This window comes from Pagrus pagrus (assembly GCF_965226575.1).
Source record: "Pagrus pagrus genome assembly, chromosome: 5".
Classification (NCBI taxonomy): Eukaryota; Metazoa; Chordata; class Actinopteri; order Spariformes; family Sparidae; genus Pagrus; species Pagrus pagrus.
The window spans coordinates 8,172,890-8,194,170 of record NC_140189.1 but is presented as its reverse complement, the minus strand read 5'-3'; the positions used below and the strand labels follow the sequence as shown (position 1 = coordinate 8,194,170).

Below are 21,281 nucleotides of genomic sequence, written 5' to 3'. Positions count from 1 at the left end.
TACACTGTACTACTGCACTGTACTACTACACTGTACTACACTGTACTACTGTACTGTACTACTACACTGTGCTACTGCACTGTACTACTGCACTGTACTACTGCACTGAACTACACTGTACTACTGTACTACACTGTACTACTACACTGTATTACTGCACTGTACTACTGCACTGTACTACACTGTACTACTGTACTACACTCTACTACTACACTGTACTACTGCACTGTACTACTACACTGTACTACTGCACTGTACTACACTGTACTACTGTACTGTACTACTACACTATGCTACACTGTACTACTGCACTGTACTACTACACTGTACTACACTGTACTACTGTACTGTACTACTACACTGTGCTACTGCACTGTACTACTACACTGTACTACACTGTACTACTGTACTGTGCTACACTGTACCACTGTACTGCACTGTACTACTGCACTGTACTACTACACTGTACTACTGCACTGTACTACACTGTACTACTTTACTGTACTACTACACTGTGCTACACTGTACTACTGCACTGTACTACTACACTGTACTACACTGTACTACTGTACTGTACTACTACACTGTGCTACTGCACTGTACTACTGCACTGTACTACACTGTACTACTTCACTGTACTACTGCACTGTACTACACTGTACTACTGCACTACACTGTACTACTACACTGTATTACTGCACTGTACTACTAAACTGTACTACACTGTACTACTACACTGTACTACACTGTACTACTGCACTGTACTACACTGTACTACTACACTGTACCACTACACTGTACTACTGCACTGTACTACTACACTGTACTACACTGTACTACTGTACTGTACTACACTGTATCACTGTACTGCACTGTACTACTGCACTGTACTACTACACTGTACTACTGCACTGTACTACACTGTACTACTGTACTGTACTACTACACTGTGCTACACTGTACTACTGTACTGTACTACTACACTGTGCTACTGCACTGTACTACTACACTGTACCACTACACTGTACTACTGCACTGTACTACTACACTGTACTCCTACACTGTACTACACTGTACTACTGTACTGTACTACACTGTACCACTGTACTGCACTGTACTACTGCACTGTACTACTACACTGTACTACTGCACTGTACTACACTGTACTACTGTACTGTACTACTACACTGTGCTACACTGTACTACTGCACTGTACTACTACACTGTACTACACTGTACTACTGTACTGTACTACTACACTGTGCTACTGCACTGTACTATTGCACTGTACTACACTGTACTACTACACTGTACTACTGCACTGTACTACACTGTACTACTGCACTACACTGTACTACTACACTGTACTACACTGTACTACTGTACTGTACTACTACACTGTGCTACTGCACTGTACTACTGCACTGTACTACACTGTACTACTACACTGTACTACTGCACTGTACTACACTGTACTACTGCACTACACTGTACTACTACACTGTATTACTGCACTGTACTACTAAACTGTACTACACTGTACAACTACACTGTACTACACTGTACTACTGCACTGAACTACTACACTGTACTACTACACTGTACAACTACACTGTACTACACTGTACTACTGCACTGTACTACACTGTACTACTGCACTGTACTACTACACTGTACTACACTGTACTACTGTACTGTACTACTACACTGTGCTACTGCACTGTACTACTGCACTGTACTACTACACTGTACTACTGCACTGAACTACACTGTACTACTGTACTACACTGTACTACTACACTGTATTACTGCACTGTACTACTGCACTGTACTACACTGTACTACTGTACTACACTCTACTACTACACTGTATTACTGCACTGTATTACTGCACTGTACTACACTGTACTACACTGTACTACTACACTGTACCACTACACTGTACTACTGCACTGTACTACTACACTGTACTACACTGTACTACTGTACTGTACTGCACTGTACTACTGCACTGTACTACTACACTGTACTACTGCACTGTACTACACTGTACTACTGTACTGTACTACTACACTATGCTACACTGTACTACTGCACTGTACTACTACACTGTACTACACTGTACTACTGTACTGTACTACTACACTGTGCTACTGCACTGTACTACTACACTGTACCACTACACTGTACTACTGCACTGTACTACACTGTACTACTGTACTGTACTACTACACTGTGCTACACTGTACTACTGCACTGTACTACTACACTGTACTACACTGTACTACTGTACTGTACTACTACACTGTGCTACTGCACTGTACTACTGCACTGTACTACACTGTACTACTACACTGTACTACTGCACTGTACTACACTGTACTACTGCACTACACTGTACTACTACACTGTATTACTGCACTGTACTACTAAACTGTACTACACTGTACTACTACACTGTACTACACTGTACTACTGCACTGTACTACACTGTACTACTGCACTACACTGTACTACTACACTGTATTACTGCACTGTACTACTAAACTGTACTACACTGTACTACTACACTGTACTACACTGTACTACTGCACTGTACTACACTGTACTACTACACTGTACCACTACACTGTACTACTGCACTGTACTACTACACTGTACTACACTGTACTACTGTACTGTACTACACTGTATCACTGTACTGCACTGTACTACTGCACTGTACTACTACACTGTACTACTGCACTGTACTACATTGTACTACTGTACTGTACTACTGCACTGTACTACTACACTGTACTACACTGTACTACTGTACTGTACTACTACACTGTGCTACTGCACTGTACTACTACACTGTACTACACTGTACTACTGTACTGTACTACACTGTACCACTGTACTGCACTGTACTACTGCACTGTACTACTACACTGTACTACTGTACTGTACTACTACAGTGTGCTACTGCACTGTACTACTGCACTGTACTACACTGTACTACTACACTGTACTACTGCACTGTACTACTACACTGTACTACTACACTGTACAACTACACTGTACTACACTGTACTACTGCACTGTACTGTACTACTACACTGTACTACTGCACTGTACTACTACACTGTACTACACTGTACTACTGCACTGTACTACTACACTGTACTACACTGTACTACTGCACTGTACTACACTGTACTACTACACTGTACCACTACACTGTACTACTGCACTGTACTACTACACTGTACTACACTGTACTACTGTACTGTACTACACTGTACCACTGTACTGCACTGTACTACTGCACTGTACTACTACACTGTACTACTACACTGTGCTACACTGTACTACTGAACTGTACTACTACACTGTACTACACTGTACTACTGTACTGTACTACTACACTGTGCTACTGCACTGTACTACTGCACTGTACTACACTGTACTACTACACTGTACTACACTGTACTACTGCACTGTACTACTACACTGTACTACACTGTACTACTGTACTGTACTACTACACTGTGCTACTGCACTGTACTACTGCACTGTACTACTGCACTGAACTACACTGTACTACTGTACTACACTGTACTACTACACTGTATTACTGCACTGTACTACTGCACTGTACTACACTGTACTACTGTACTACACTCTACTACTACACTGTACTACACTGTACTACTGCACTGTACCACTACACTGTACTACTGCACTGTACTACTACACTGTACTACACTGTACTACTGCACTGTACTACTACACTGTACTTCTGCACTGTACTACACTGTACTACTATACTGTACTACACTGTACTACTGTACTACACTGTACCACCACACTGTATTACTGCACTACTACACTGTACTACACTGTACTTCTGCACTGCACTACACTGTACTACTATACTGTACTACTGCACTGTACTACTATACTGTACTACTGCACTGTACTAATACACTGTGCTACTGCACTGTACTACTGCACTGTACTACTGCACTGTACTACACTGTACTACTGTACTACACTGTACTACTACACTGTATTACTGCACTGTACTACTACACTGTACTACACTGTACTACTGCACTGTACTACACTGTACTACTACACTGTACCACTACACTGTACTACTGCACTGTACTACTACACTGTACTACTACACTGTACTTCTGCACTGTACTATACTGTACTACACTGTACTACTGTACTACACTGTACTACTACACTGTATTACTGCACTGTACTACTACACTGTACTTCTGCACTGCACTACACTGTACTACTATACTGTACTACACTGTACTACTGTACTACACTGTACTAATACACTGTATTACTGCACTGTACTACTACACTGTACTACACTGTACTACTGCACTGTACTACACTGCACTGTACTACACTGTACCACTACACTGTACTACTACACTGTACTACTACACTGTACTACACTGTACTACACTGTACAGTACAGCACAGTGTAGTATTAAGCAGCATACTGCAGTATATACAGTATTAGTATATAGTATATAGAGTGTCTGACCCGTAGAGCAGCAGCAGCAGGGCGAGCACCGGCAGGTTGGTGGACGACACGTAGGCTTTTTGTTGGAAACAGATGAAGATGATGACGACCAGCGTCGCCGGGACGATGTAGTTACACTGCAGAGACACACACACACAGCATCAACAAACTGATACACACACACAGAGACACACAGACAGACACACAAACACACACAGAGACACACACACACAGACACACACACACACACACACACACACACACACACACACAGAGACACACACAGTGGTCCAGTGAGGGAGCGCTTGTTTTGAGACTCACCATGTCCCAGATGAAGTTGGCCACCCAGTAGAGCAGCGGCTGCACTCCGCTGATGAACTGCATGTGTTTGGCTTTACTGACGCGCTCCTGGATGAGGAAGACCACGAAGCTTGCCGGGACGAAGGACATGGCGAAGATCACACAGATGGACACCAGGACGTCCACAGAGGTCGTCACCCTGGAGACAGATGGGGAGTTCATAGCTGACATTAACCTGCGTCTGATGTGATGTCACTTCCTGCTCTATATGAAACAAACCCGTCCATCACTGGGACAAACAGACACCATGTTTCTACAGACAGAAAGAAGTTCATGTAGAACATTTGCTGAATTTACAAGAAGGAACAAATAAGTAAGAATTAGTCAGAGACAGAGTTTCACAAAGTTTATAAAGTGTCTCCTAACTCAACAACTCACTAAAATGAGACATTTGTAAAGGGAGTCTGGTGATATTGTGGGTTTTTGGTCATCTGAGTAGGCGGTCCTTCAGTGTGACCCAGGACACTCAGAGCTGTCCACCTGGGATCAGATCACTCAGGACAGGTGTTGATTCAGGTGTGAACAGCCTCAGAGACGAGGACCAGAGAGTCCACTATCATCCGTATGGGGACACCTGGGCTTGGTAGTCCAGGTGAGGAGTTGTGGTTGTGTTTATTGTCAGGTGAGTAACCCGTCACAGGTATGTAACCATCACAGGTGAGTGTACTCACAGTGCGACCTGGGACAGCTGCTCCTTGGTCAGGTTCAGAGGGTGGTTGAAGGCTCTGATGCCGTACTGACTGGGGTCCCGTCCTTCAGGTAAGTTTGCTCTCAGGATGCCGTTATTCATCACGTTGATGAACGCTCCGATACTGTGCCAGCCTTTGTTATTGAACCAGATCTGAGCGCGCACACACACACACACACACACACACACACACACACAGACACACACACACACACACACACACACACACACAGACACACAGAGCTCATTAATATTCATTGATCACTTCCTTGTTGTCCTTCAGTGACGTCTCGACTTGCTCTCTGTTTCTCACCTTGACGTTGTTCTTTGTGTCCAAACCATTGATGAAACCAGACAAACTGTCCAGGAACCGATCAGCTGCAGCTCCCTGAAACACACACACACAGCTCAGTGTGAGTGTGTGACACACACACACACACACACACACACACACACACACACACACACAGACTTCTCTCTCTGACCTTCTGTAACTCAAAGATCTTCCGGACTCTCTCGATGGCGTCGTCAATCTCATTGGCCGGTGGGAGGACCTGAGTGCTCCTGGCACCCAATGAGAAGCCTCCGTACCTGCAGACAGAAAAACCAGAGCAAACCAAAAAAATTTAAAAACTGGAAACAATGATGGACTGAAGTTATGATTTTCAAAATAAAAGCAGAACAGAAGAATTGACCGACCTGAATTCATTCACCCACACCTTGTTCTTCAGACTGTGGAACAAACATTCACACTGTCAGTCACTGCTCACTGTGTGTGTGTGTGTGTGTGTGTGTGTGTGTGTGTGTGTGTGTGCGTGTGTCTGTGTGTGACCTCTTGCCGATGATCTCAGCGTAGGTTTTCACCAGATAGTCTGAGATGTTTCTCCCTGTCAGGTTCTGCAGAGTGTCTGTGGCGCTCAGCTTCATCTGAACAACACAACAACAAAAACAACAACATCATAAACAACAACAACAACATCAACACCAACAACTGAATGATTCCATTATAAACTCCATGTTGGTCCAAACACCAGGTAGGCAGTGATAAATATGAATAAATGTCAGCGGTGACGTTTCATCAGTGGACAGAAAACTTTTAAATGTTAAAATGAAACGAGCGTCAAACTGCTGATGGAGATCATATGACTCGATCAAAAGCTCCAGAGAGGCTACAGACCAGCATCACTGAAATAAAATAAAATACAATATTTTTAAAACAATTTTTGGACATTTTTCTTCCAGAAACCTGTAATTATCTTTTTGCTCTGAGATTTTACTGAAACAAGAAACTTAATAAACAATAAAGAGATAGCTGATGATATCCAGGTGTGTTCAGGTGTATTCAGGTGTGTTCAGGTGTGTCTGGTCTGACCTCAGGTGGCGGCAGTCCTCCGGCTCCAGCAGGACAGTCCGGCAGCATCTTCTTCTTCCCGCCGCAGCTGCAGACGCAGGCCGGAGACGGGTCCTCCATGGTCCAGTTAGAGGAGCTGAAGAGCTGCTGGACGCTCTCAGGGACGTCTGGAGTCATCCAGTCCTCATCGCCCATCGTACAGGGAGCCTCTCTGATGATCGATCAGCAGTGATTAGTATTGATACGGACAGTGAGGACAGACAGAGTCCACATCAGCAGCTCACACTGACAGTATGATGATGAGGCTTTATGTTTAGATCTGATCATCACAATATTATTGATCGTCTCCTCCTGATCAATCAATTATTAAGTCACTGATGTTTTCTTACGGGATGGGAAATCCGTCCATGCAGCGAGTCCCGAAGCCCGGAGGGTCCAACAAAGCGTTCAATAACTGCTGCATGTTGGCGTCTGCAGGAGCGTCATCACTAACACACACACAGACACACACACACACACACACACACACACACAGTTATGTGACCGTTAATAGGTGAGGACAGGTGTGGACAGGTGAGGACAAATGATGACAGGTGAGGACAGGTGTGTACCTGATGAAGGTGACCTGGTCCTCGTATATCCAGGGCTGCAGCTCCAGACTGGGATATTTTCCAAATGGGGGGACGATGAGACTGAAGACCAGAGCGATGCACACGAACACAGCGGGGAGAACGATCTGCAGGACGGACGCTTCAAGATTCAGACCGAGAAAACTACAAAGCGAACAACTGAACAACAGCTCAGGTGTGAACATACCTGAGCGAAGAAGCCCTTCCTGGAGCGCCGAGCGTACAGAAGTCGTTTCCACATCAGAGCCACAAACTGCTGCCGCTTCAGACCCCAGCCGCCCACCTGGTACGAACCTTTACCTTCAGAGCAGTTCAGCCAGTCCGTCTCCCTGCTCACTGACAGGTGACATGACGCAGACAGGTGACATGATCAGCATGCTAAGCTAACATTAGCCGTGTTAAAGTTGTAGATATAAATGACAGTTGGAGCACCAGTCAGTCTGATCTCTCACACACACACACACACACACACACACACACACACACACACACACACACACACACACTCGTTTGTTTTGAATGATGACATCATGTTGTTGTGGTTTGTTTACCTGCATCTGCATCGGACTCGTTCTCGTTGTTGTCGTCCTCCGTTAACGGCCTCAGACAGCTCTGATGGTCTCCTCCTCCGAACGCATGAGTCCTCCTCCGCCTCCGAACAGGAAGTGTACCATCTGAACACACACACACACAACCACACATGTCAGGATGAAGACAGTGTGTTGTAATGACATCACAGTGTGAGGTCAGAGGTCAGGTCTCACCTGAGGGCACGTCGGTGTCGACTCCATTATCTTCAGCCACTTTCAGAAAAATCTACAGAGACATTGAAAGTCGTCACAGTGAAGATCCGGATCGTTATGACAAAGAAACTTCTGAAACTCAATGATAGTCTGCAGCTGAAGCACAGCTTGAAGTCTGTGTCGTAACATTTGTGTGTTTAATGTTCGGATGAATCGGGTCAACGTCACCTCCTCCAGCGTGGTGTCCGACACGCCGTAGCTGGAGATGCCGAGGTCCGGCAGCTTCAGGTCCAGGTCTTTGAAGAGCTCCACGAAGGCTCCGTCTTTGGCGGCGCTGTACGGCAGGACGTAGGTAAGCTCGTGACCCAGGTCCTCCACCAGGCGGGCAGCAGGGACGTGACACAGGATCAGACCTGACACCAGGGACACGTCGGGGGGGACGAAGGGGACATCACAGATGGACGCGGCGGGGCCGTTCACTGAGGACGGAGACATGAGACACAGATCAGATCCACCTGAAGGTGAATGAATCAAACGCTCTGCAGGAACAGAGAGCTCACCGATGGTCGCAGCCTCACTTTCATGTTCGCTGCCGAGGCCGGCGTCACTGCTGCTGACCGAGGCACACTCCTCCTCCTGTGAGAGGACAAGACCACAGGTGAAGTACTCTGTCATCAAATACTGCACAGAGACTGAGGGAAAGTACGGATACTGCACAGGGTGGGTACAAATACTGCAGAGAAATACTACAGAGAGAGTTACAGTACAAGCACTGCTCAGTATGTTCTGGTTGTGTCAGAGTAAACATGAGAGAGTCTGCAGGGGACAAATCAGAATCTGTACTGAGACACGATGATGATGATGATGATGATGATGATGATGATGATGATGATGACACTGACCTTCTTGGTGAAGGACACGGTGCTGGACGAGTTCCTGCAGGAGCTGAGGGATGGCTCCGGTTCTTTCTTGACCAGTGTCAGGTAGTAACCTGTCCCCAGCTGGTTCTTCAGGTACAGAGACGAGCCCACGCAGCACAGCTTCCCATGGGAGATGATGGCGATGCGGTCTCCCAGGATGTCCGCCTCGTCCATGTGGTGTGTGGACAGGATGATGGTTCGACCTGACAGGAGACAGGAAGTTAAAGACCAGCTGCTGAGGACAAACAGTACCACTGATTAATCCAACCAAACGGGACAGCTCTGTACCCTGTCGGTACTTCAGCAGCAGGTCCCAGATCCCTCTGCGGGCGTATGGGTCGACGCCGGCGGTGGGCTCGTCCAGGATCACCACCTTTGACCCCCCGACGAAAGCCAGAGCCACAGACAGTTTCCTCTGCATGCCCCCGGACAGAGCGCTGGTCCTTGAGTGGCGTTTGTGCGGCAGCCCGGTGTCCTGCAGGATCTGCTGGATCTCACCTTTCACCTGCTCCTCTGACAGGCCTTTGAGCCGGCCATAGAACCAGATGTGCTCCTCCACCGTCAGCCTGCAGGAGGCGCCGCAACACAGACAAGCTCACATGATGAACCAGGTGGATTCATTTACAGACGAGGCTGAAGAGACTGAACATCATGCTGGACACTCACATGCTGAAGAGGACGTTGTGTTGAGGACAGACGCCCAGACTCTGTCTGATGGCACTCAGCTCAGACCGGATGTCTTTGCCCAGGATATAGGCCGTCCCCGAGGTGGGGGGGAAGAGACCCGTTAGGATGGACCTGCAGCAGGGACAGGAGGACAGAAAGGTCCTGGATCTGAGTCTGAACTTGATCTGAGTCTGAACTGGATCTGAGTCTGACACCGGGATCAGGACCGGTACTGGTATGGTCCTGTACTCACATGGTGGTGGTTTTTCCGGCTCCGTTGTGTCCCAGGAAGGATGTGATTTGTCCCTCGTAGAAGCCGAGCGTCAGTCCGTCCACCGCCAGCTTCTTCCCGTGACGATAAACCTTCACCAGGTTCTCGATGAAGACGCCGAGCTCCAGGTGAGCCGGCTCCTCCTCGATACACACCACTGGAAGCACAGACACATGTACAGGAAATCTCTTTCAGATTAAAAGTACTGGAGGATAAAGATGGTCGCCCTGTGGTCACTCTTGTGACTGCAGTCTCACCTTCAGGGTTTCCTTTGCGGTTCAGAGGGACTTTGTTTTTGGACTTTGTGTCTTTCTCGCCGAGCCAGTAGGACTTGGTGAAGGGGAAGTACCAGGGCCGCGGGATCCCGTACTGACCTGAGACACACAGAAAACAAACTTAATGAAACTCAGACTGACGACGAATGTTTCTGAGTAAAGACTTAATATATTTACACGTAAACACACTTTTGTGTCTTTGCCTCCGTGACCTAAAATAAGACTTTTAGATTCAGAAAGACGTTGAAGTGAGATGAAGTCAAAGAGGTTCTGAGAAGAATTACTAAAATGATTCTAAATCACATCTCATTGTTCAACCAGGTGATGAAATAAAAACCAGGTCAGCTCTCACCTGGAAACACGGCCTCGATGTACCAGGTGAGGACTCCGTACAGGAAGGAGTCCAGGTACATCATGGTGATGGCGGTGCGGAGGCTGAAGTCATCCTCCTCAAGAGGACTGGACACCAGGTTCTTCCACTGGATCCCGACTCCCTGCTCCTCGAACAGAGCGAAGTACTCACAGCCAAACCCGAACGCCACCGGAGACAGGAGGCTCTGTGGGGCAGGATGACACGTGACTGTCAGTGTGTCCAATCACAACACAGCATCACGACAACAAACCAGTCAGAGTCCGGAGGTCTTACAGCGAAGACTTTGGCTCCGAAGCCGATGTAGTCCTGCCAGGCGACGCAGAGCACGTAGGGCAGGTAGAGGGTGAAGTAGATAATTCCTCCACAGGCGGCGGCCAGGTTAGCACGGGCAAACGCCGTGCTGAGCAGGAAACACTGCATGATGGTTACCACGGCGAAGGAGCCCAGGAAGAGGAAGACCACGCCGGGGTCGCTGTAGGGCAGCAGGTTCCCCTCCTGCTCCGGACACAAGATCACAACAACGTCTCAGGACAGGAGACTTTTATTAACCTTCACATCCTCCTGGTGTCAGATTCAGTTGTGACTCATCAAAAACTTCCTGTTTCATTTCACTCAAGTATTCAAATCTAAACTGCTGAATCATCATAATGAACACAAAGAGTCAGGAAGTGAACTGGTTTATTAAAGACAGACAGGACGAGGAGACGACGTCCAGAGACAGACCCTGAACTGAACTGAAGACGCTAGAGGGCGCCAACAGACCTGTGTCGGCTCACCGCACGTCCACAGCTGCCTTACTTTCACTGTATAAGTATAAGTACTAGTTTAAGTATAAGTATAAGTATAAGTATTAATATAAGTACAACTACAAGTACAAGTACAAGTATTAGTATAAGTATAAGTATAAATACTGTATTAGTATAAGTGTAAGTATTAGTATAAGTGTAAGTATTAGTATAAGTATCAGTATAAATATAAGTAAAAGTAGAAGTAGAAGTATTAGTATAAGTAGAAGTACAAGTATAAATATTAGTATAAGTATAAGTATTAGTATAAGTATTAGTATAAGTACAAGTACAAGTATAAGTACAAGTATAAGTATAAGTTTAAGTATTAGTATAAGTATAATATAAGTATGAGTATTAATATAAGTATAAGTATTAATATAAGTATGAGTATTAGCTCTGTCAGCCCTCTGCAGAGACTCCTGTATCTTATTACTTCAGGTTCTTTGATTCTCTGAGCCTTTACACAGAACTTTCTTTGTTCTGGTCAGTTCTGAGTTTTTTAAGCTGCTGTTTAATGTTTTTCTTCTTATCAAAGTCGGCTCTTTATTTGAGTCATTTTCACAAATTGCTCGTTAGTTTTGCGTTTTGTTAGAGACAGAATGTAAAGAGTTTTGTTTATTGTTTCATAACGAACCAAAATATGGAATTATTGTGATGAAAGTTCAATAAACACAAACAGCCCACTGGAGAAAATATGAATGACTGCTCAATAAGGCCCGTTAGTAATAATAATAACAATAAATAATCTGCATTTAGAGGCTCGTTTAGACTTTTTAACCTTGTTATCTTTATTATGAGGCTCAAATATGTTTTACTGCTTTGGACCAATACGATTTTTTAACGAGACGAGACGAGATGATATGAAATATGATGAGTTGTGGTGAAGTGAGGGGAGACGACATCAGATAAGATTAGACCAGAACGAGACGAGACAAGAATATAATATAAGGGGAGGCGATCCTGTATTGATCCGGTATTAATCCGGTATTGTTCCTGTATTGATTCTGTATTGATCCTGTATTGATTCTGTATTGTTCCTGTATTGATTCTGTATTGATCCTGTATTGTTCCTGTATTGATTCTGTATTAAACCTGTATTGATCCTGTATTGATTCTGTATTGATCCTGTATTGTTCCTGTATTGATTCTGTATTAAACCTGTATTGATTCTGTATTGATCCTGTATTGAGCGTGTATTGATTCTGTATTAAACCTGAATTGATCCTGTATTGATTCTGTATTAATCCGGTATTGTTCCTGTATTGATCCTGTATTGTTCCTGTATTGATTCTGTATTAATCCTGTATTGATCCTGTATTGTTCCTGTATTGATTCTGTATTGTTCCTGTATTGATCCTGTATTGATTCTGTATTGATCCTGTATTGATCCTGTATTGATTCTGTATTGATCCTGTATTGTTCCTGTATTGATCCTGTATTGATCCTGTATTGATTCTGTATTGATCCTGTATCGATTCTGTATTAAACCTGTATTGATCCTGTATTGATTCTGTATTGATCCTGTATTGATCCTGTATTGACATGTGGGTTGAATTCAGGTAATCATGTCTGTTCTGTGACAATGCTTCACTTGTAGTTCTGTATTATTATCTGTGTTGATGTGTTGGTGTCGTCACCTTGAGCAGCAGAACCAGCAGCCCGGCGCTGATCAGCAGAGGAATCAGGCTGCTGATGAACCAGCTGAACCACAAGATGCCGTTATTCAATCCCATAATCCTCATGGTCTCCTTCAGCCGCGCCTCCTTCTCGTACACCACGCTCTTCAGGATGATTGCCACCGAGTACATCCAGGCCAGAGTCATGAAGAGAGGCATGGAGCGGCTCATCACCCGCAGGAAACTGAGGGGGACAGGTGAGGACAGGTGAGGACAGGTGAGGAGAGAGAGGAGACAGGTGAGGAGATGGGTGAGGACAGGTGAGGACAGGTGAGTCGCTTTGCGACTCAGAAACATAAAACCAGATCAGGTTCTTGTTCCTACATGTCGTCTACGTAGCACGGATACGGCATCTGCTGGATGTAGACGCCCGTCTTCTCCTTGGTGCCCGTCATCGCTCTGATGATGCCGTGTTCGATCACGTCCTGCAGGTACGTGAACCCGCCCCAGATGTACCGCATGTCCTCAAATGGGTCGGCACGAGGACCCGGGTCCCAGTACCTGAAGAGGAGGACAGACGGCGGGTTAAAGTCCTGCTGGTTCAAACACCACAGGTCATGATGTGTGTGTGTTTGTTTGTGTGTGTGTGTGTGTCCTTACGCGTCTTTGATCTTATTGGTCCGCTCCACGTTGTCGATGTCCATGCGGATCTTGTAGTTGAGTTTTGGCGGCAGCTCGGTGGCGTTGGGGTCGATGTCCGGGAACACAATCCCCGCCCAGAACTTCCTGTCCTCCAGCAGCACCATGGACTGGTTCACCAGTCGCTCCTCAGTGGAGACCGGCTCCAGTTTGTCCAGGTTCACACACTAACACACACACACACACACACACACACACACAGGCCCGGATGGTAAATGTAATCAGATTACCTCTGGTGTTATCAGCTGTTTATGTGCCAGCTGGTTGTGTCTGTGACTCTCACCTCCATGAAGCGGGAGATACTCATGATGGCCTGGTCCGTCTCGTTGAACACCTCCCTCCAGGTGACGGTACTGCCCGGCGGCCGGGCATCCTCCCTCCGCTTGGACAGGAAGTTGGAGACATCGGCTACAGTCCAGTCTGTGTCGGTCAGCTGAGCGTGGAAGAATCTGGCGGTGATGTTGTTCTTTAGCAGCGTCTGGATGATCAGAGCAGGACGTGTGAACAACTGAACGCATAGATCGACAGCTGATCAAACACTGATCACTGATCGAACACTGATCAAACACTGATCGAACACTGATCGAACACTGTTCAAAGACTGATCAAACACTGATCACTGATCGAACACTGATCGAACACTGCTCAAACACTGCTCAAACACTGATCACTGCTCAAACACTGATAACTGATTGATCTGAGAAATCATTCATGACAGGACAAGAACTAAGTAAGAAATAAAGACTGAAACAAGTGAACAGGAGGAGACAGACAGGTGAGCTGGTGGGTGGAGCCTCTGTACCCTGATCACGTCCATCTGCTCGCTGTTCTCCATGAAGTTCCAGACTTTGGGTCTCATCTCCTCCCACATCCCACCCAGGTCCCTGAACACACCGAGCTCCTGGAAGGTCCGGTTCACCTGAATGCAGCACAAACACAGACACAGGTGCAGGTGAGACAGACGGCTCCTCCTGCAGGAGGTCAGGAGACAGGAAGTGATGTCATACCTCATGGATGACCCTCTGCGTGGCGGGGGTGTGGGGGGTGTACAGGATCTTCCCCATCAGCAGAGGCTTCAGAGCCTGCCAGATCATCCTGGACATTGGGTTGGAGTCCATGTTCTTCACCAGACTGTTACAGTATGGAGCTACACACACACACACACACACACACACACACACACACACACACACACACACACACACACACACACACACACACACACACACACACACACACACACACACACACACACACACAGGTCAGTGTCTCTTCTTCTGCACCAGTAAACTCGTCAGTCGGTCGGACCTGATCACTCACTGGACGAGTTGTCGTAGAGCGCTGCCGGCTCGTCCTCGCTGCTGTTGTGGTTTCCGAACAGAGCCTTGTAGTTGCTGTCCTCATACCAGTTCAGGGACTTGATCTGCAGCCCTCCGCCTTCAGGGTGACCACACACAATCCTGGACACGGCCTGGTACATTGCGCTGGGCGACGATGTGGCGTTCTGTGTCAGGAAGATGATCTCATTCCTCAGGTCGATCCAGCTCTTCATACTGGCCAACTGGAGGACAGGCAGGGAGGGCACTGGTTAGACTGGTCCCAGACTACCAGGTACACATGAAGGACAGAACCAGTCCCTGAACCAGAACTGTCAGGAAATGGTTCAGAAAAACAGACATTCTGCAGCACGTTCACTTGTTGGACTTCTCAGTCTGCAGTAAACACTGATGTCACAGTGATGTCATAGTGTCTGCAAACCAAAACAGGAAGAGGCATCATTTTCCCTGGTCACTAGCCAGGCTGCTAACTGTAGCCATGTTGCTAACTGTAGCCAGGCTGCTAACTGTATCCAGGCTCCTAACTGTAGCCATGACGCTAACTGTAGCTATGTTACTAACTGTATCCCAGCTGCTAACTGTAGCCATGTTGCTAACACTGTGTTTCTGTTTCTGCTTCCACACGTCGACACGTCGCTGCCTCTCCAGTCGAGTTTAACTTTATAACAGAAACTGAATCAGAGACAACAAACAAACATTGGAGACAACACACAAACCCTGAAAACAACACACAAACACTGGAGACAACAAACAAACACTGAAGACAACAAACAAACACTGAAAACAACAAACAAACACTGGAGACAACAAACAAACACTGGAGACAACAAACAAACGCTGGAGACAACACACAAACACTGAAGACAACAAACAAACACTGAAGACAACAAACAAACACTGGAGACAACATGAAGAGAAAGTGTATCTGACATCTGTCCTCTGCTCTGACAGACTGAACTCTGTCACGACTTCCTGTTGAATTCAAAACAACAAAAATCTTTAAAAACGTGACATTCAACTTCACTCAGAGACGTTCTGATTGGTCGAGGAGGGAAACAGGAAGAGAGTCAGTCTGTGACATCACTGAGTCAGCAGAAACTACAGTGGGACAAAAGTTAAAAGTCAAGTAGAGACGAGGAGGAGCAGGAGGAGGAGGAGGAGGAGGACAGAGACATGATGGAGTGAATGGACTCATGATGACTGCAGTGTGTCAGTAAACTCTTCATGAAGTCATTTAATTCGATCACCTCATTAATCAATAATCAGATGATTGATGCTCTGTTGTCAATAACAGTGAACTTACATGTGGACCTGAGACCATCAGAGCGGGTCAGTGTCTCCTTCACAGCTGACAGACTGAGAGACAGTCCGTTTAAATAAAGTTTGTTCAAACTGTGACATCATCACTAACATAACACAACACACACATATCAGCAAAGAGACACTTCGATTTTCAAAATAAAACTATTTGAACAACACGTTTACAGTTTCCTGTACAACACACACACACACACACACACACACACACACACACACACACACACACACACACACACACACACACGTCCTGTTCCTGACTCAGCATCCACACAAACCAAACACCACAGTCACATGTTTTCAATTTAGCTCAGTGTGTGTGTTACTGTGTGTGTGTGTGTGTTACAGTGTGTGTGTGTGTGTGATAACCTCAGGGTGAAAAAACAACAAACTGGGTCAGTCTGACTGAACTTTACTCCAACTTCATCAACAAAGAAGACATGAAGATGTCTCCAGTCTGTCTCCAGTCTGTCCCCAGTCTGTCCCCAGTCTGTCTCCAGTCTGTTGAATCTTGATGTGGGACCTGTAAGAGTCTGCTCAGTGTTGCTGTGCGTTCCAACATGGCCGCCACCTGCAGCGTGCAGCGTGTCAGCGGGACATGGACAGACATGGACGGACGCAGACGGACGCTGAGTGTTTGTTGTTTGTTCAGACTCGAGTTTTGTGTGAAGTGAAAACCTGCTGAGACGTTTGAGTCTTTGTTCAGCTGGACGCTCGTCTGTCTCTGCTGCTTTTATCTGGACACAAAGACCCACTGAGATGCTGCCAAGTAAACCCAGTGGCCTCAGACCGCTGCTGCTGGAGGACTGAGGACAGTGTGTCCACTGGAGGACACGTCTGAACAGGATGACATCAGGTGTGACCAGGTGTGATTCTTACCTCCACTGCGAGTGAACCCAGGCTGTCCAGTAGGTTGTTGGTCGCCCTGGCAACCTGTTTGACGGCCTCGGGGTCGGACTGGATGTCCCTCTGAGAGACAAAGAGACGTTTTAGTTTCCTACTCAAAGGTTCATTCACTTAAAACAAACACTTTGTCTCTTACTGTGAGAGACATTTAAAGTCCTCCTGCTCTCTGTTGTTGTAGTTTGTGGACTGATCGACTGTTCATGTGGTTCTGGATGTCTATCGTCAGTATTGATCAGCTGCTCGTCCTCTGACTGTAAACTCTCCTCTCTGAGTCTCCCACTGAAGCATTTTACAGATGTCTCTCTGTGTTGCCGTGGACACAGAGACACAGTGAGGTTCACACAGTCAGTCAGCAGCTCGTACATTTCCTCAGACAAAAGGATCGCTGACGTGCGGCTCGCTTTTCAAACCTCTCACACCACCAAACGGGTCTCCAGGCTACGAAAACTGAGACTGTAAAGAGCCGAGACGGGCCGAGACACGCCTCCTCCCACACACACATTACACACTGAATACACAGCAAACACACCTGAGGACAGGTGAGCACGCCCTCCAACACTCAGAAAGTTTCTGCCCATGTCATACCTGAACGCACCTTAAAATACAACAAGAAGTGGCTCAAACTCAACGTGCTGACGTGTTTCCATGTTTCATCTGCTGTCTGAACGTGTTCATTAATAAAACATGTTGATTTATGGATCAACAGCAGCGTCAGTTTCACTGATGACTCGTCCAAACATGTTGGAATAAAATAATAACTTTAGAGGGATGTGTTGTCTTATAGGAGCAGGAGCTAACACTGTTAGCTCAGCAGAACTACCTGATGCTAACACTGTTAGCTCAGCAGCTCCAGTAAAGATAAATATGGTCTCCTCAGATCAGGTTGTGATCTCTTCTCTCCTGCAGACTGTGATCACAGCAGACGAGCTGTATGGAGACATCTGATGTTTTAAATCAAGTCTCCAGCTACTTCAGTTGTTTAGCAGAACGCCGCAACTCTGTTTTACTGTGAAGCTCCAGAAATGTTTTGTGGACGACAAGACTTCACCTGACTTTATATCATCAGGAGGAGATGAGTGAGGTTAATGTTTGAGTGGACTGTTCCTTTAAATGAGGACAATGTTCATGATATATTCATATCTGTTGATGAACTCTGATGGTAAAATGCTTTCAAAGTTTAATTCAAATAAAACTGTTCCTTTCACTTTATTTAAATATGAGCTGATAATAATTCATGTTTCTTTCATGTTTGATTAAACGTCTGTGTTTCCACCAATCAGAGCTCAGTTGTGTGAGCAGGTGTGAGTTTACCTGGATGGGTTTGAAGAAGTCCAGGTTGTTCAGGAAGAGCTCCTCAGCGTGGTTCAGCCAAGTGGGCGGGGCCTGACAGATCACTTCCTGTACCTGCATCGACACCTGTCGGTCCGAGATCGTCACAAAGTCCTCCAGGCTCCGCCCACCGCCTCTGCGGGGACACATGTCCCTCAGGTGGACCCCAAACCCCCTCAGGAGCACCTGAGACAGATGGCGAGAAACAAAGACACGGGAGGTACAGAGATTATTGCAGTCAGTCCACCATGTTGTCAGACTGACCTGCTTGTACTGAGCAGGTGCAGAGCGAGCAGGTGCAGAGTGAGCTCACCTTCTCCAGGTCGATGTCGGCGTCTCTGATCTGCTGGACATCGTGTTCAGACAGAGACACGTTCCTCCGCAGGAAGTCTGACACCGTCTCCTCGTCCCGCAGGAAGTGTCTCAGCTTAAAGCCTGAGAGGACCAAACACAGACACACTGAGAGAGCTTCTCCTCCTCCTGCTCCTCCTCCATCTCCTTGACCTCCACATCCTACGTCACCTCCTCCTCCTCCTCCTGCTTCACCTCCACCTCCTTCACCTCCTCCTCCTGCTTCACCTCCTCCTCCTCCTCCTCCTCCTCCTGCTTCACCTCCTCCTCCTCCTCTGAGTGAACTTAACCTAAAACTCGACACCAGGTGATTTTTTTTCTCTCTGCTCGATGAACTGAGTTCCAGGTGAGACACACCTGAGGCTGCAGGACAGTCAGAGGAAGTGTTGACCGTAGTTGGTCTTGTGTGGGCATGTCTGTATGTAAATGAGCGTGTGCGTGCAGAGTACACATTTTACTGCATGTTGTCACACGTAACCTGCAACACGCACACTGTTTACATTCACAAAGAAGACCACAACACACACACACACACACACACACACACACACACACACACACACACACACACACACACACACACACACACACACACACACACACACACACACACACACACAGTGTTTTCTTCTTCTACAGGTTTAAACATGTAGCTGTGGCGGCTGCACAAACACTTGATGATGTTTCTTCAGTATGAACTCATCAGAGCAGTTCAACATTTATTATTAACTGATCTGTGGTCAGACTGAGGTACGGAGGCCCCACAGGGGCAAGTGGAGGTGACGGGTCAGAGGACACGCTGAGCTGTCTGACATCAGCAGCTCTGAGTGATGTGATTGGTCAAATGAGGAAGAGTTTCCAGCAGAGCGACACGTCGGCTTCAATCAGACCAACTTTCCTCCACGTTAATTACAGAGCGATCAGACTGCAGCCACCACGCCGACACAGCCAGCTGTCAGCCAATCAGCAACTGGCGCCGGCCTCAGAGGACGTGAGCGTCGTCTCAGTCATCAGCACAATAATCTTCACTTCAGTTTCATCTGACACGAGATTATCTCACCTGTTTATTGAATACTGGACACTTTGGGCCTCCGTACACAAACAAAGAACTAAACCTTGATGTCAGAGATTCTCACTGGACATTTTGCTCAGAGGCACTACAGCAGTGAACAGATTATGTCCTGATGAATGGATGAGACATGACGAGCTGACAGCAGAGAGAGGAGGCTGGTTAGCCAATTAATTGATAATCAACACAGCTTGTGGATTAATTAACCAGCTGAGTGATGAGTGACTGCAGTGAACTGAGGACTGACTCTGATGGATCAGGTCCAGGTCCAGGTCCAGGTCCAGGTTCAGGTTCAGAGCTCCTCGTGAGTCTCTGCAGTTGATTCAGCTGCAGAGCGACACGTCTGAACTCAATGACGCTCAGCGTGTCGCTGCTGAGCGAGCGAGCAGAGAGACGACACGCTGACCTCCGCCTGCTGAGGCCCAGCGCTCTGGTTCTGCTCTGAAGTCTTCACATGTTTCCTCTGAGTCCGGCCCGCTCAGCAACACACTGAACTCTGACCAGGTGAGAACACCTGAGAAGGTAAACCTGCTGCGGCTTGTCTCTCCGCCCACGCAGCTCGTTCTCATGAATTAAAGCGGTTTGTGTGATCAGCAGTGATTAAAGGAATAAAGAGCAGAAATGTGCTGCAGCTCCATCAGAGGGAGGAGGAGGAGGAGGTGGAGGCCAGCAGGTCGGAGCAGGTAGAGAAAAGAAACGCCCCCCACAGCGAGAAGAAAGTGCAAATTAACACACAAAGAAGAAAATTCTTTTTGTTCAATGAGGCTGAAACTTCAGAGGACAGACGGAGGAAACCAGCTGCAGAGAGACACTCTGACTGCTGAGGACATTTCACATCTACAACACTACAGTTCTGTTTGTTTCCCTCTGCAGGGTCAGAACTGTACCGGACCTTTTACCAACAAACAAACAGCTGTTGTTTGTGTCTCAATGTTAAATGTTCCTGTACGGAAGCCCAGAGAGGCAAAGACCAAACCTCTGGTGGCCTCAGTTCTCTGCTCTGAGCTGTCTGTCAGGATCTTTAAAGGTTCATTAACATTTTTTTCCAGTTGCCTT

General features: G+C 46.7%; 1 protein-coding gene across 2 annotated transcripts in view; it reads right to left on the bottom strand.

Annotated features, from left to right (window-relative positions):
• abca1b (ATP-binding cassette, sub-family A (ABC1), member 1B) overlaps positions 1 to 21,281 on the bottom strand; it is a 43,105-nt gene that overhangs the window by 12,140 nt on the left and 9,684 nt on the right. The window contains exons 7-38 of one of the 2 annotated variants that reach the window (XM_084353707.1): positions 19,119 to 19,240; positions 18,788 to 18,991; positions 17,450 to 17,539; positions 15,237 to 15,477; positions 14,924 to 15,063; positions 14,719 to 14,835; positions 14,200 to 14,394; positions 13,878 to 14,083; positions 13,602 to 13,778; positions 13,239 to 13,461; positions 11,087 to 11,308; positions 10,793 to 10,997; positions 10,423 to 10,539; positions 10,148 to 10,322; positions 9,895 to 10,026; positions 9,517 to 9,794; positions 9,211 to 9,431; positions 8,869 to 8,944; positions 8,537 to 8,787; positions 8,330 to 8,381; positions 8,117 to 8,239; positions 7,753 to 7,901; positions 7,548 to 7,672; positions 7,326 to 7,424; positions 6,958 to 7,147; positions 6,418 to 6,512; positions 6,285 to 6,317; positions 6,071 to 6,176; positions 5,899 to 5,973; positions 5,569 to 5,738; positions 4,859 to 5,036; positions 4,559 to 4,674 (exon numbers count right to left, since the gene is read on the bottom strand). In XM_084353707.1, coding sequence (XP_084209833.1) covers positions 4,559 to 4,674; positions 4,859 to 5,036; positions 5,569 to 5,738; positions 5,899 to 5,973; positions 6,071 to 6,176; positions 6,285 to 6,317; positions 6,418 to 6,512; positions 6,958 to 7,147; positions 7,326 to 7,424; positions 7,548 to 7,672; positions 7,753 to 7,901; positions 8,117 to 8,239; positions 8,330 to 8,381; positions 8,537 to 8,787; positions 8,869 to 8,944; positions 9,211 to 9,431; positions 9,517 to 9,794; positions 9,895 to 10,026; positions 10,148 to 10,322; positions 10,423 to 10,539; positions 10,793 to 10,997; positions 11,087 to 11,308; positions 13,239 to 13,461; positions 13,602 to 13,778; positions 13,878 to 14,083; positions 14,200 to 14,394; positions 14,719 to 14,835; positions 14,924 to 15,063; positions 15,237 to 15,477; positions 17,450 to 17,539; positions 18,788 to 18,991; positions 19,119 to 19,240 — 4,903 coding nt within the window. Of the gene's footprint in view, positions 1 to 4,558; positions 4,675 to 4,858; positions 5,037 to 5,568; positions 5,739 to 5,898; positions 5,974 to 6,070; positions 6,177 to 6,284; positions 6,318 to 6,417; positions 6,513 to 6,957; positions 7,148 to 7,325; positions 7,425 to 7,547; positions 7,673 to 7,752; positions 7,902 to 8,116; positions 8,240 to 8,329; positions 8,382 to 8,536; positions 8,945 to 9,210; positions 9,432 to 9,516; positions 9,795 to 9,894; positions 10,027 to 10,147; positions 10,323 to 10,422; positions 10,540 to 10,792; positions 10,998 to 11,086; positions 11,309 to 13,238; positions 13,462 to 13,601; positions 13,779 to 13,877; positions 14,084 to 14,199; positions 14,395 to 14,718; positions 14,836 to 14,923; positions 15,064 to 15,236; positions 15,478 to 17,449; positions 17,540 to 18,787; positions 18,992 to 19,118; positions 19,241 to 21,281 lie in introns of both variants that reach the window. The other variant, XM_084353706.1, reaches the window with a different exon arrangement.